This window comes from Rhinatrema bivittatum, chromosome 4 (genome assembly GCF_901001135.1).
Source record: "Rhinatrema bivittatum chromosome 4, aRhiBiv1.1, whole genome shotgun sequence".
Taxonomy (NCBI): domain Eukaryota; kingdom Metazoa; phylum Chordata; class Amphibia; order Gymnophiona; family Rhinatrematidae; genus Rhinatrema; species Rhinatrema bivittatum.
This window is the reverse complement of record NC_042618.1, coordinates 262,873,984-262,890,274: the sequence shown is the minus strand read 5'-3', so window position 1 is coordinate 262,890,274 and position 16,291 is coordinate 262,873,984. Positions and strand designations below refer to the sequence as shown.

The 16,291-nt window shown below is 42.4% G+C and overlaps 1 protein-coding gene across 5 annotated transcripts in view; it reads right to left on the bottom strand.

Annotated features, from left to right (window-relative positions):
* The window catches only part of TTLL1 (tubulin tyrosine ligase like 1), a 383,001-nt gene that overhangs the window by 161,317 nt on the left and 205,393 nt on the right, over positions 1-16,291 (bottom strand). For all 5 annotated transcript variants that reach the window (XM_029600090.1, XM_029600091.1, XM_029600092.1 and 2 more), the window contains 2 exons: positions 14,855-15,063; positions 9,600-9,780 (listed from right to left, as the gene is read on the bottom strand). In XM_029600090.1, coding sequence (XP_029455950.1) covers positions 9,600-9,780; positions 14,855-15,063 — 390 coding nt within the window. The remainder of the gene's footprint in view (positions 1-9,599; positions 9,781-14,854; positions 15,064-16,291) is intronic.

Genomic DNA, 16,291 nt, shown 5'->3' with positions numbered 1-16,291 from the left:
GTCCCAGGCAGCGGTAGCATTGATCATGTCCATCAGTAACGGACATGATCCTACCGCAGGGACACGGCTTAAAACCTGAAGTTTTCTTGGACATTTTCGTCGAAAAAGTGATGTCTGTGAGGAAAATAGAGCTCCGAGTGCGCTCCCGTGCGCGGAAAAAACAGACTGAGGAGAATCTGTTACTTCCTGCGCGGGAACAAAAATCTACACTCTGCTACATAAGCTCCGCCTCCCGGGCACTGATGAACAGTTCCCATGACAGCATGGCTAATTCAGCCCTGCTATCGACAGGAAAAGATTTTTCTATAGGTACAGAATGAAAAAAATTCCTTTTGAATGAAACCCTTAGAATATGTACTAATATATATATTGCTGACAAATTTGTAGTAACTGAATAATCTAGCTAATGAAGAAGAGTAGTTAAATGGTAAATAAAAACCTAGGCTCAATCCTGACTTGCTACTGATTGTGACCTTGGCCAAGTAATTTTGCCTCTGTGTTTCAGGTTACTAGTATCAAGATTATTGCTAGTATAAATTTCTTTATGATCCACTTTAGCTACACTGTATAAATGAGCAGGAACCATAATTATTACAATAAGTTACTGTACTGGGTTAAACACTTTCAGTTCACAGATGAAGATATATAATAACGAAATATTACCTATTCACACTGAAATGTGAATTTTAAAAGCTCAGCGCGCACCAAAATGGGAGATACACGAATATATTGGGCTGGAGTGCATCGAGTGGATTTTAAAAGGTGCCCGCATACATGTGTATCTCCCGCTGTGCACACAAAAAATGCTTTCCAAAAAATGTTTTCATAAAAAATGCTTTCCAAAAAAGGCATGAGCGTTCCTGGATTTCACATTGAAACCAGTGCATAAATATGCACACAAGCACACGCCAGGGTCCCCTGCTGTGTAACTTTACTTTTGCTATGGATGGCGTGCAAGTCATAAAACTAGGGCTATTAAAGTAGGGGGGTTTGTCGGCTGGTACCAGGAAGAAAGGGAGAACATTTGATTTTATTTATTTTAGTTTATCTATTTAAAAAACATTTCTGAATTGCTCTTCCCAATTAAGAATTGCTCAAAGCAATGTACAGTCAATATCACAATATACATCGGCCAAAATAAAACTAAAATATAACAGAACAAAAATCTCCATGCATAATTAAAATCTCCACACATAATTAAAATACTTAAAATAATTAAAATGTTGAGAGTGTAGCTGCTGTATATCTCGCCTAATAACCTAGCTTAGCCCCTTCAATATACTTTATTTACTGCTACTGCTCAACCTATTATAGCCCCTTCCATACACTTTAATTACTGCTGTTGCTCATCAGCCACATTTTCAGCACTCTTCGAAATTTCAAAAGATCTTGTTCTTCTCTTAGCCCCCCAGGAAGCTCATTTCACAACTTTGGAATTGCTGTGGTAAAAGATCTTTTTTGTATTTATTTATTTAAAATCTTTTATATACTGTCGTTTAGTAATGCACCATCACAACGGTTTACATATAGGCACATATATTTGGTTTGGTTACAAATGAATTTACAAAAGTGCCATTACAATGTTGGTACATGCTCATATAAAATAATGTATAAGAAATGTGGCATGGATCTAGTCCATGTATATGATTAATATGGTAATCATACAAGGGTTATGCTTAAGCTGGAGTTCTCTAACTTAATTGAGTTTAAAATAAAATAAAAGTTGTGGGACCACTCATCTAGGTAACTTTGTTCTGAGTTTTTTCATTCTCTGTTCTCATTGTGAAATGCTTTTCTGAATAGCCAGGTTTTTAAACTTTTTTTTGAAAATTTTTGGATCACTGTAATCTTGTCTCTAGTGGCAATGTGTTCCATAACATTGGACCGGCCAAGGATAGCGCTCTCTCTCTAACTTGTGTTAGTTTCGCTGTTTTTACCGATGGGATTGTTAGTAGCGCTTTATTGGCTGATCTCAGATTTCTTTGGGGTACGTGTAAGCATAGCGCTGTGTTTAACCAGTCAGCTTTATCTTCCTTGATTAGTTTGTGAATTAAGTGTAGTTCGACCAGTGTTTGAGTAATGTGGTCTCTTTTGCTTTTGCCAATGAGTATTCTGGCGGCAGACTTTTGAAGGACTTGTAGAGGTCTTATTGTGGAGTACGGTAATCCCAGAAATAGTGTGTTATAGTAGTCAGTACTTGTGAAGATAAGTGTTTGGAGGACTGTCCTGAAATGTTTCTGGGATAGTATCGGTTTCACCCTCCTGAGGATCATGAGTTTGACGTAGCCTTCGCTGACTTTCAGTGATATGTGGTGTTTAAGGCTAAGTTCTGTGTCAATTATTACTCCTAGGTTTCGAGCTTTCTCGGCTATATCCACTTCCTGGGTTTGATAGGGTTTTGAATTAGTTACTGCAGTTAATGAGTTAGTAATTGCAGCTGCAATGTTTTATTCAATCTTTGTTCTTTCCCAATGATACACCACTGTATTTGGCCTTTTAATTGTGGTGGTCCCAAGCCATATAACATTTCAAAAACCAGCAAAAGATTTTTAAACACACACCTCTGTGTGACCAGCAACCAATGTAAATTTACCAGCAGCAGGGATACTGGAACACTTCTTGCGCAACCTAGTACTACCTGCGCTGCCACATTTTGGACCACTTGCTTGTTATGACTTCAAATATCTCACAATGGCATTCCAACTCCAGAGATTGGAAAAATCCCTTACAACCAGATTATATGATCCATCAGTGTGTCTATTAGATGTGATTAGGGAATTACAAAATATGGAAGAGCAAATTTACACAAAAAATACTCCCTGCATTTTTTATTTATTTGAATTTTACATTCTGCTTTTTGGCACTTCGAAGCAGATTACATTAAGATACTATAGTTATTTCTCTGTCTCCACTGGGGAAAAGGTTTTTTATGTGAGAGAGAGAGACTCTGTAAAGAAATAAATATGGCACTCTATTTATACCACTATAAGAGGGGGGCACTTTTAACTCAGTGTGGGGTTTGGGGTAGGTTGGGGCAGGGGATTACATACACAGTAGGAGGTACGAACAGCAAATTTGACATCACTGAAGATTTTCTGCTGTTTGAATCGATGAAAAGTACAAGAGGAGTTGATATGTACAATGCACTCTTTAGCCTCTCTCTCTCCCCAAAATGCTGCAATGTGTTAAATAACGCAAGGCAGCACGTGTTGCAGAAATTACCGCAAGGTGCGATAATGTAGCGTGCATTGCCTTTGCGACGTGGTAGCTTGAAAATTGGCCTAACAACGCCCCTTTTTTATCACAGGCACTATTTCTGCTATAAATACAGCATTTTAATAAATCTAGGGTAAGTCTGCACTTGAGGCAAATGAAAGGTAAAGGTCACAAGGAGCAGCAGTGGGATTTGAACCCTGGTTGCACGCTGTTCTAACCACTAGGCTACTCCTCCACACAACTGTAAACCTGTACAATTGTAAAACAGCATGTTTAGCTGTACATTTCCTGTCCTGGGTAAAGATGGACAAAAATTATGTAATCAAAATGTTTTTTTTTGTAATTAAACATTTTATTTGGATAACAGTAAATATACAAGCCAGAATTGTGTCATACAGCTTCGCCCACACAGGACTGTCCAGTCACCCAAACATTTTCATGTATAAACCCCTCCCCCTCCTTTCCCTCCCCTCCCCATCCCCATAGCCCAGGACCTGCATTGAACATGATCCCCAACATTAATACACCACAGTAAACTACAAGAACAAGCAAAGCTAAACAAAAATAAACAAACAGGCTATTAGGAGAGATTGCAAAGATCCTAAGAGCCAACACTGTACATTACAAGATGCAATGAAGTGCACTCATGAACCATCAGCAACAATGATATGAATGATATTTATTGTAAAAGAGGCGCCCCTTCCAGCAATGAGTTACCATTTGAAGGCCCTCCCCTTCCCTCATGTTTCGAAAGCCATTGTTCAAAGGGGTCCCAAATCTGTGCGTACTTAACCATCCGATCCCTCCGGAAGCCAGATATTTTTTCCATCGTTTTGATTCCTTTGAGTCTGGTGATAACCAACTGCAAAGGCGGGGCCTCCTGTTTTTTCCACCATTGGGCTATCACCGACCTGGTAGCTATTGCCAAATAGCGCAATAGTCTAGTATTGCGCAGGTCCTTCTCCTCTTGCCAGAGACCCAGAAGCCACAACTCCGGACGTAATCTTGGTTCCCTACCCACTATGGCGGTCGCGAGTCCCTGGACCTTTGTCCAAAAGGTGCGTATGACAGGGCAGGACCACCACATATGAGCAAAGGTCCCCTCCGTATCCGCACATCGCCAACACCTATCTGAGAGTGCCGGGTACCACTTTGCTAAAGTCCCGGGACAAAGGTGCCACCGGTACAACATTTTATATTCGTTTTCAATCTCCCCAGACTCAGAAAACAGGTGTTCCAGCGTTCCTTGTCCCAGGTCCCCCCTAAATCCCGCATCCAAGCCTGAAGGTGCGAGGCCTGATACACATCAGTATCTTCCAAGAGTTTATATAGTTTGGACATCAATTTAGGTGGTAGTTTCAATGAAATACAAAAATTTTCCATCAATGAGACTCCTTTCTGGAGGTCTCGAAGGACCTCCCTCTTATGTAAAAAATGGTGTATTTGGGCATAAGCTAAGAAATCCCCGTCTGGCAAAGGGAACTCCCTCTGTAACTGAGAAAAGGACTTCACTTTTCCCGCTTCCCAAACCTGTTGAACCCGTTGGAGTACCTTGTCCGCCCAAGTACAAAACATCCGGGAACCCCGCCCCATTGGGAAATCTGACAGACCATGGAAACGAGCCGGAAAGAAATATCCCTTCTTCCCAGTTAGACTTTCCCTCCACTTATACCACAAAATCAACGTACAACGCAGAGAAGGCAGGATACGAGAATCCCTCTGCGGGGGAGGTATCCGGTCCCAAAAAACATTTTCTGGGACATCCCTCCCCAGCCACGATTGTTCAATTATTATCCATTGTTTCTTAGGCCCCGGGATGTGATAATCCACCACTGCCTGTAATTGTGATGCCACATAATATTTCTGAAGATTGGGGACACCTAAACCTCCCTTAAGCCGAGACCTGTATAACACCTTCCGTGCTATTCTTGGAGGCCTCCGTTTCCAGATATAGGAAAAAAATTTCCGTTGTAAACCTCTCAACTAATGGTCTGCAACCAAACAAGGTAATACCTGAAAAAGGTAGCTAAGCCTGGGAAACAAGTTCATTTTCACAACTGCTATATGTCCCAGCCAGGAGATATGATATCTATCCCAATGTTGCATATCCTTACATAATTGATCGACCAGGGGGATATAGTTAGCCGTAAATAAATCCTTACGATTTTCCACCAAATTGACACCCAGATATCGTATAGGACCATTCGTCCACCGAAAGGGAAACAGATTTCGCAAAATAGAGATCTGGTCTGGCTGAAGCCCAATAGGAAATAGCTTGGATTTATCCATATTGACCCAAAAGCCAGACACCGCCCCAAAGCGTTGCAACACATTGGACAAAGCCTGAAGGGATGTGAGGGGATTCCTAACCGTGAAGATAATGTCATCCGCATATAATGAAATTTTATATTGAGTCCCCGCAATATTAATCCCATGAATGTCCTTGGATTGTCGGATCATTTCCGCTAAGGGTTTCACGCTCAGGGCGAATAGTAGAGGCGAGAGTGGACACCCTTGTCTGGTACCTCTATGGATAGGGAACGAGTGACTGTACCCCCCCCCGTTGATTTTAATACAGGCCCGGGGGTCTCTGTACAATTCTTTAACCGACGCCAAAAAATATCCCCCCACCCCCATCCTTTCCATCACTGCAAACAGGAAAGGTCAGTGCACTCTATCAAATGCCTTCTTGGCGTCGATAGTCAGTAGCACCGCTGGGGAAGGGCCAGTTTTTACTATCGAGATGAGATTTAAGATTTTCCTTATATTATCCGAGGTTGACCGCCCCGGCATAAAACCCGCTTGGTCTTCTTGGACTAGGTCAAGAATTACCCCCCTTAAGCGATTGGCCATGATTTTCGCTAACAGCTTTAAATCAATATTGATCAATGATATAGGCCGATATGACCCACAAAGCGTGGCATCCTTGCCGGCTTTAGGTAGGATGGTGATACCCGCCACATTCCCATTGGGCAGCAATTGGTGACCCTCCCGCAATGCATTAAACATATCCTTCAGCGACTTCACTAATAGATCCATAAATTTTTTATAAAAGAAGGGTGTATACCCATCTAATCCGGGGGCCTTCCCCTGCTTCAAGGATTTAATAGCCTCTTGGACTTCCCTGTCCACAATGGGAGAGCCTAGCCTATCCCCAGTGGCACTGGGCAGCGTGGGCAACCCCAGACCTTCCAAAAAATGATCGATATCTGCAGCAGTCGTATCATGATCAGTGGAATATAACCCCTCATAGAAGCTGGTGAAACAGTTCTTAATGTCGGACAATTGTGTACATAGTTGCCCCCTGTCATTTTTAATGGACTGAATGTGTGATTGTAAGCGTTGTCCTTTCAGCTTATGGGCCAACAATTTTCCAGGCCTATCACCCTGTTCGTAATACACTTGCTTAACAAGATCAAGTTGAAAGGCAATCCGTTCCGCATCTAAATCTTTTATTTGCCTACGGATCTCGTCTAGTTTCCTGAGGGCATGGGGCGTTTGACCTTTCTTATGCTCCTTTTCCCATACCGTTAATTGCTCCACCAATTTGATCCGAGTGGCCTCCTGTTTTTTATGATATACCCCCAAACTGATAAGATTACCCCTCATGGTGGCCTTCAATCCCTCCCAAATTGTCACCGGAGACACCGCAGGGTCCGAGTTAAGAACTAAATAGTCCTCCAGTTGGGCTTGCAATTTAACCAGATATTTTTTATTTTTCAGTAAGCTGTCATTAAGTTTCCAGTACTGAGATCTCTGCTGCACGGAAGGGATTTCCACCTCCCACCACAGGGGAGAATGATCTGACCAAGTAATGGTCTATGTCTACTTTTAATGTGTGGTCACTCAATGCTTTGTCAATTAAAAAGTAATCAATCCGGGAGTATGTATTGTGTGGCCTTGAGTAGAAAGTATAATTCCTGCTGTGAGGATACCACTCCCGCCAAATATCAACTAAATTCCAATCCGTCAATAACTGGTTAAGAGACTTCCTATCCCGAGCATGCGTTCCCCCCTGACCCGACGAGGTATCAAGATTTGCTGTAGGAGCTAAATTAAAATCTCCTCCCATTATCAAATATCCCCCTTCCAGGTTGTGCAATTTCTGGTTAAGTTCGTGTAACAGGTCACCCTGCCCCTGATTCGGGCAATATAAATTAACCAGGGTATACTTGCAGTTTTGAATTTCCACCACTAAAATTAAATATCTGCCCTTAGGGCCTACTACAATGTCAAGAACTTTTTCTCCCAAATTATTAGCAAACAAAATTCCTACCCCGCTATATTTGCTATCAGGAGTGCTGGCAGCATAATATCTATGGGAATACAACCTGGGGCGAAGTAGATGTTCATGTTTTCGCCGTAAATGCGTCTCCTAAATGAAGACCACAGACGCAGGATGCCTCTGCAACTCATTACACAACTGCTGTCGCTTCAACGGGGAATTCAAGCCCTTCACATTCAGGGAAAGAAACTTAAGAGACATCAGATCCGAATCTCCCCCTCCCCCTGCCAGCACTCCCCGTAGCCTTCGAAGCAAAATGCTATCAGTCAATGCAGCCCAATACTTCCCAGTTTCCCCCTGCATTCCTTCCCTCCCCCCGCCCTCCCCCCCCTCACACATACAGAGTCACCCAACATAGGCCTGACTGAATAGAGGAAGTCACATCCAGTTCTCCCCCCCCCCCCCCCCCCCCCCCCAGCATGCACACATTCACTAATTTTCAAACCTTTTAGCCCCACCGAAGCAAAAGATAATGCCTCTAAAACCCAGAGCAAAGTGGGACATAGAGGTATGCATGAGAAATAAGCAGCCTATAGCAAGGCTCTACCCAAAGCAATAAATTATGTCTCAATTATCTTAAGTCTCTGAAAAACTTATGAGGTGTAACTCCAGATCATATACACCTCAGGAAAACTCAAGGAGGAGCCAGGTCTTTCCCACTCCCGGCCGCTGGTATCCGCGATCGGGACTCAGTGTCGGATGTCCTCTTCAAGCGGCGTCCTCCTTTTCCCGTTCGCTGCCATTTTGCCTGATCCACGGCCACTCGTGTGGGTTCACTGGCAGGCTCCGGACAGGTAATCTCCAGTCCCACCTCCTGAAGTATACCCGCTGCTTCCGCTGGTGTCTTTGCCCTCGAGGTAATTCCTTTGATGGTAAACGCAATACCGCATGGGTACAACCAGCGATAGCGATAATGTTCCTTGCGCAGAAAGGCAGTCACCTGGTTAAAATCTCTTCGCCGCTTCAGCGTCGCTGGGGCAATATCATTGTATATAGCGATTTCATGCCCATCCCATTCAAAAGACTCAAGCTTCCTTGCTGCTTTCATTATCTCCTCTTTAACCACAAAACTGTGCAGGCAAGTCACTATGTCTCTGGGTGCATTGCGGGGCGCCGCCCCCAGCGCCCTATGAGCCCGTTCTACCACTATGTCTCGTGGTAACTCCGCCGACACTCCAGGCCCCGGCTCTGAGGCCGCCGTGAGAATCGCCTGGCAGATACGTTGGACCACCTCCGCCGCATTAGCATAGTTGGGGTCTTCAGGGAGGCCGCGGATGCGCAAGTTATTGCGCCGTGTACGATTCTCCACATCCTCTAGCTTCAGAACGGTTTCTTCATGGAGACATTTTAGCTGAGCGATCTCAGACTGCAAGGTAAGTAGCCGAAGATCATGGTCCTCCAATATTGATTCTCCATCCGCAACCCGCTGACCTAGATCATTAACATCGGTGCAGAGAGTAGCAATGGCATCGCGAAATTCCTCCGTCAAGGTTTTAATGTCTTTTTTCAGGTCCTGAAACCAATATTGTAGATCTTTCTTTAGAATAGGCTCATCCCCGCCTTCCATCTCCGGCGGCTCCTGGCGCGGTTTAGCCCCGTCTCCCTCGTGACCGGAGCCCGCACTCGAGTCTCCCAAGGCCGCAAATCGGGATCCGCCCGCATCAAAGGAGAATTGCTGAAGATCCACCGCTTTTTTCCGGAGAGACATAATCGGTGTTGTCCCCTACGTAAGACACAGTGCAATCGAGGCGAATATCTCGCTATAGTGGGCTAGAAATGCATAAAATGCTGTGGGGGTAGCTGGAGAGAAAGTTCAAGCAGCCACCTTAGGCCGATGACGTCACTTCCTCCATGTAATCAAAATTTAAATTACACTGCAGGACTATTGACCAATCCTTAAATCTGATTGCTAGTATAAGGATGAAAATAACTGGGAGCTATTTTATCATGTAGTAGGATCTCTTTTTTATAGCCCTGAAAAGGAACAAAAATAAAACATGCAGACACCTAAGATCTACTGGGCTGTGTAATTACAGAGAATTGATAATGTAACAGCTAATTGTAAAAAATTTTGAAACACAAAATGTATCTTACTTACGAAGATGTTTTGCTATCTCTGGACCACTTTTTAATTTGAGAGAGTTTATTAATGAGAAAAATTCCTTTTCCTTGAGCTTTTCCACAAGGCTTCATAATCCAGGTGCTAGAGGGATTCTTCCTGAATTCTTCGACAAAGAGGTTGTAATCAGCGGGCAGCAAAAATGTGACTGGCACAAAATCTAAACAAAAAATAATAATGTTATGTAAGCAGTAACCTAAGTAATATTATTGTCAGCATGTCAATGCCTGGCCTGCCTTTGTGTCTGCTGGTTTTCTAAGCCTCTGCTTCTTTATCCACAACTAAAAAAAGAAAATATTAGGAAATAGATTTTTTTTAGTGCAGAGTTCTAGTAGCCATATTGTTCCTAGGGAATACTGTATTCTTTGCAGGCTGTAATAAATTTTATTGGACCAACATAAGAATTAGCAAAAATGTGATTATATATAAGCATTTGAGGTCATAATTAGACAATTTTTTAAAGAACTAGGGTAAACTGGCTAATGTGAAATTTGTCCTGGCTCAGTCTAGATAAAGTTTACGTGGGGTTTCATAGCTCATGTACTTTTGGCCAAAATGAGGAGCATGATTAGGGTGGGGTTGGAAAGTGGCATGTGCAAATTGGATTTTCACATCTAAGGGGCCAATCTAATAAACTGCATTAACATATGTAAATTTGGTGTTTGATGTGCAAATTAGCAGCCAATGTTAATGAAATTTTAAATACTGTTACCACTTTCCTTTTCCCTTCTTTTCCTTATGCTCCCTTTTTCACCACCAACCTCTCCCCGATCCCTTCTTCTTTTCCACTATTAATTTATGCATCAATATTTTTAATGGTTTATTCTCTGTTTGATTTTTGTAAACTGTTATGATGGCTGAACCGAATGACGGTATATAAAACTGAACAAATTAATAAATAAATAAATAAATAAATGCAAATGAGGCCAGCATTACCACAGACAGTAACACAAAAGAACTTTACTATACTCCTCCTATGTGAAAAGTTTGTTTGTGTTAATGCATCTGCATTACATTTTGCACATTCTGGGGTAGATTTTAGAAGCTGTGCGCACGCTTCTTGGCGCGCACACATGGACACACTGATTTTGTAACATGTGTACGCCGGCGCACGCATGTTATAAAATCCAGGGGCCGCGCGCACATGCACGCCAGATTTTTATAATCCGCACTTGCGTGCAGCAGGCACAAGGGGGGAAACACTTTCACAATTTCCGTGCAGCAACGCATCCCAGCCTTCCCTAGTTCCCTCCCTGTCCACTCCAATTAAGGAGCGGACTAGGAGGGAACTTCCTTACCCCCTATCCTAACCTCCTTTACCTTTCCACTCTCCTCCCCATTCCCTTTACCTTTTTTTTTCTTATTTTGTTGCTTACTGCTCCAACGGAGCAGTAGCAACTTGCGCATGCCCTCACTCCCTGGCCGCCTCCAGCCCCACCCCTCCTTGCCCCCCGGACTGCCCCTCCCCACCCCTGGGACTGTCCCTTGGAAGAGGCCTGGCTCTTGTGCACATAACCCCCGGATTTTACACGCAAGGGGGGTTTTAAAATTTGGCTGTCTGTGTGTATGTTAGGAATTATTAGGAAGGGAATGGAAAATAAAAAAGAGCATGTCATAATGCCTCTGTATTGCTCCATGGTGAGACTACACCTTGAATACTGTGTGCAGTTCTGGTCACCACATGTCAAAAAGGATATAGCTGCAATGGTGAAAGTGCAGAGAAGGGAGACCAAAATGATAACGGAAATGGAACTGCTCTCCTATGAGGAAAGGCTAAAGAAGTTAGAGTATTCAGTACATACACCACAAAAAAATCCTTAAAAAAGGGGGGGGAAAAGGAAAAAAGCACCTGTATGTACTTATAGTATTTGATACCACAATTATTTAGAATAAAAAATTCATATTTATTGAAAACATCTTTTTATAAAAATGATTTGTTTGTATACAATACTAAATCCTCACACAAAAATGTACTATATGGAATGTACAGTTTTTGAACCTAAAAACCCCTGTTCATCTCTCAATTCTAACTGTTCTCTAGCTTTCACTAGCTAAGATTACCCACTGTACTCAAACAAAACCCACATCTAATCTCTTTATGTTAACACAATGTTTCACCCTATATATTTAAGCGCAATACAACAGTACATGTATAACACATACATGTAAAATTTACATTGGGTTGAGCCCGCACTAGTAAGGTAGGTATTGCCGAATTTGTGGATGGATATATATATATATCTCTCAACACACTTTTTTTTTTTTTAAAGGAAGAAATAGACTCTGTCAGACTGCTCAGTGACTAAGGCCCACCATGCGGCTGGCAGACAGAGGAGAGAAGAAAAGAAAACTACCGTAAGTTAAAGAAAACAGTTGCAGCTCTATAAGAAACCTCTTACGAAGACTATAGAGGAAGAGAGCAAAGCTAAATATCGTGAGCACATGACTCCCGCAACCACATGGCTCTGTGGAAAAATAGAGACTGAGGGACTCTGCCTAGGGGGCAGGGTAATGACTACAGCTGCAGTTGCTCAGTAGGGCATGTTTGAAAGTTCTAGATTATTTGAGATCAAAGTTCCGTGCCGGGTTCCATCTGATGATGTTACCCATGTATGAGGACTAACATCCTGCTTGTCCTTGGAGAACATGGAAATCACCTAGAATTCTCAACTGAGGAAGGGACCATTTGGTATCACTGCAAGAGAGCGAGGCAATAAATTCTTTTTTTTTTTCTTTTTTTTTTTTAATTCTCCATCTAAAGTCTGAAGCAATCCCTACTAAGGAGATGCACATCCACCATCTGCTGGAGACGGAGAATACTGGCAGGCTGATGTCACTGCAGGAGTATATATACTGTGATGTCAGTTTGCTCTGTCTCCATCTGCTGGTAGAAGTACATAACCCACTGGTCCTGAATCCATCTATCCACATGCTAGGAAACCCTTTTTGCACTTTGATGAGGTTCATCTACTAGACCAGGCTTCTCCCTGCCTGTTGAGGGAGGATAAGGCAGGACTCATAGTCTTGTGATATGGGGGTCCAGGGAGAGAGGAAGACCTGCCTTAAGGGGCACATGTGCCCTGACCCAAGAGACAAAATCCAAAGTAAATGTCATAAATCCCAAAAGCTGGGATTTATGCAAGTCTTCAATATGAGGACCCTTTTGTGGGTTGGAGTTACCTGTCCAACTCTTGTATTGAAGCAGGACCCTAGGAATTCTAGGGACTGTAAGGGTGACAGGCTGTTTTTCACATAATTCATCACCTACCATAAATGTTCCAAGAGCTGGATGACTACCGCTGAGGCTTGTTGGCTCTGCTAAAAGGATTTGGCCCTGATAAGCCAATCATCCAGATAAGCATGTATCATTATTCCCTGTCTGCGTAGACCTACATCATCACCTTGGTGAATATTCTTGGGGCAGGCACCAGTCCAAAAGGGTAGAGCCTGAAATTGAAAGAGTCCCCCTAGAACACAGAACGAGATACTTCTAATGTGCCTTCCACATAGGAATGTGAAAATAAGCCTCTGCTAGATCCATAGAGGTGAGGAATTCCCCTTTCCTTATTGCCATAACAAATTGGAGAGTCTCCATCCAGAAATGGAGTATGTGCAGGAGTTTGTTGATCCCTTTAGAAATCTAGGATGGGCTGAAAGGAGCCATCTTTCTTTGGCACAACCAAATATATTGAAATGGCCCCTTGATCACATTCAGCAGGAGACACTGGGATTATAGCTTGTAGGTTCTGAAGCTTTATTGGGGTGGTGTTTATGGCTTCTCTCTTGGCCAGGATGGTTCAAGAGGAGATCATGAAGATGTTTAGAACTGGCATAACCAGTGCTAGGCAATAACCTCTCTCTATGATATTTCGTACCCACTGGTATGTGGCGATTTGTGACCACTTGTGGTAAAAGTGTAAGAAACGGGCGCCGACTGGTATTATTGTTGGAGGGGGCATGCCAAGAGTCATTTGAGTCTAGTGTCCACCAACTACTGCGGAGGAAGAGCTTTGGCCTTTTCTGGACATTGAAAGGGATGAGCTATGGACTTAGTTGCTTGAAGAGAGGACATTTTTGCCAATCTGAATCTACGAAAGTCTTGGGTTCACTGGCACCTCCAATCTCGCACCCCATGATGAGCTTTGGTTATGGAAGTATCTGAGGTTTGGATTCTCGAAGTCTCTCCAGGTCTTCTCTAAAGAGCAGACTTCCCCTGAAAGGGAGTTTACAAAGTCAAGCTTTAGAAGCCAAATCTGCCACCCAGTTATACAGCCAGAGAAGCATCCTGGCCACTACTCCTGAAGCTACCCACTTGGGAGGATTTCGCGATCAAATCATACAAGGTGTCTATCAAAAATGCCATCTCTGATTCCAAGTGTGCTGTTCCTGGGTTTTCCAGGAACTGCTGAATTCAGCATACTAGTGTTTGGGCCTCATAGCCCCCACATATAAAGGCCTGTATGGCCATAGCATTTGTGGTAAAGGGCTATTTCAAAACTGCTTCAATTTTCCTATCCTTGAGGGCCATACCACCCTCTATTGAATGGCCATTTTACAGGTTACTGTGGACACCAAAGTATCCACTCGGGGAATTTATAAAAGATTATTCTTTTCTTCCAGTAGAAAGGGGTTTAATCTACTAAGTATCCAGCTACCCTTTCCACTTTGAGGGGAATCCCACTCAATCAATACCATATTTTTGAGGGCCTTGTGTAAAAGAAAAGACTTCTGTGGCTTACAAATGTCTCAGAGGCAGAATGTACTCCAAAACAAATCTTCTTAAGAAAGAAAGCAAAAGTCAAGAGTTTAAGATTTTGAGAAAAACATATCTGGAGAGACAGAGTACATATCCGTACTTGTGCTCAGATAAAAAATGACTGAGGACTCTCATGAGGCAACACTCTACTAGCTAGTATAGATGAGTCTGTTCAGTGCTGCTGGATGACATCATCCACATGTCATGGCTAATTCAGCCTGCTTATCGATGGAAAATAATATTTAGAAAACCATGAGATGTAGTTAATTGATGAGCTACCGGTAAGTACTCTATCAGACTCAGACTTGTGTTAGAAGCCTGTTGAAACATTCAATGCAAAATACAAACACTGAATCTGATGCTCAAGATTTTTGCAGATTATAATTTCCTGTTATAAAACAATCAAAGGGGCAAGCACTCATAATATTTCTTTAGTTTAGTCAATAGCAAGAATGTTAATTAAAAAGCACATATATACCTAAGTAAATATATTTTCCATTTTCATCCTTTTCTGCTATGGGACTTCCTTCTTTTTCTTGTTCTTTCCTATATCTTTTTATATTTTTTACCATTAAGTCCTTTCTTGTCAGCTCATAGTGATTTGGGAAATGATTGACAATTTGATCATCGGAAAGACGATAGCCATTCTCCACACTGAAAACATTTCGAATGGTTTGAATGCTCATCCTAAAAGAAAGAAAAATTTAAGACAACTTTTTCAAATTATAAAAATTAGCAGCTTGGTCAGTAGCACAAATAAATAACATTTTTACAGCACAAGTTACACATAGAAACCAGATTCAAAACTCAGACATTCAACAAGCTTTGGTGGCTCAGTGGAAATACTGGGTACTTCCATGAAGAAAGTGCCCAGTTAAATTCCTGGATCAGAGTCTTCCACACTCCAAGTCAGTTGGGAATGCTGCAAAGGTAGCATGCACAGACCCTGTGGGATTGGGGTGGAGGATAGGTGAAATATTGGTCATCAATGAAGAGTGACACTGAGTGACCGGATTTAGAGCATATGGTTCTCGCTTCCAAAAGGAGCCCTGGTGCATGGTTCCTGTCCTCAGGACCATTGTTGCAATGACCAGACTAGGAACAGCGGGAGAATCTTAAAATAGGGAAAAATCCCCTGGTGGTTGCAAATAAAGGCACATAGCATTGTTTCTTACTGAACGGGAAGAAAAAAAGAGAAAGGAGGAAATACTAGGCAAAAAAAAAAAAAAAAGACAAAAACAAACCTCTGTCATTGACATATATCACTCACACTGAAGGGAGCATAATGCCAGAAAAAAAACAAAACTGGATTTGACCTTTTCTGGTACATACCTTCATTCTATGGCAAAAATTTAAAAAAAAGTTGCCAATAATGTTCATATCAGGTCTTAAGATATTAGCAATGAACATTCATAATACACTTGTTTTTATTTGATCTAACATTCTAATATTTTGCATTTTCTGGTTACTCTGAAAACTAAACCCATTTGGTGCCCTGAGGACCAGGGGTAAGAAACACTGCCCTAGAAGCATGCATAGTATTACACAGACAATAAACACTAGGAACATGAACACTACCATTTAGATAAAAAGCAAACAGGAGTCACCTGAAACAGACATATATCAAGTGTTAATTTAACTGTTCTGTTGAATAAAGAATGTCCTCTGAGCTAATTAGTTTTCTCAGTGTCACCAGGCAACTGGGATTTCATCTTCCTGCCAGAAGATGGAGAAAGAACTTCAACTGAAGCAGACAAGTTTCCCCTCTACATATACTCAACTCCTTTGTGAATGTCCTGGCTGCTAGGCAGCCTCTGCCAGCAGAGGTCCTCACTGAGCCATTCTCTCTCCTGCTCTAGCCACCTCCTTGATGGCTCCATGATGCAGAAAGACCAGTCCTATTTATCCTTGCCTC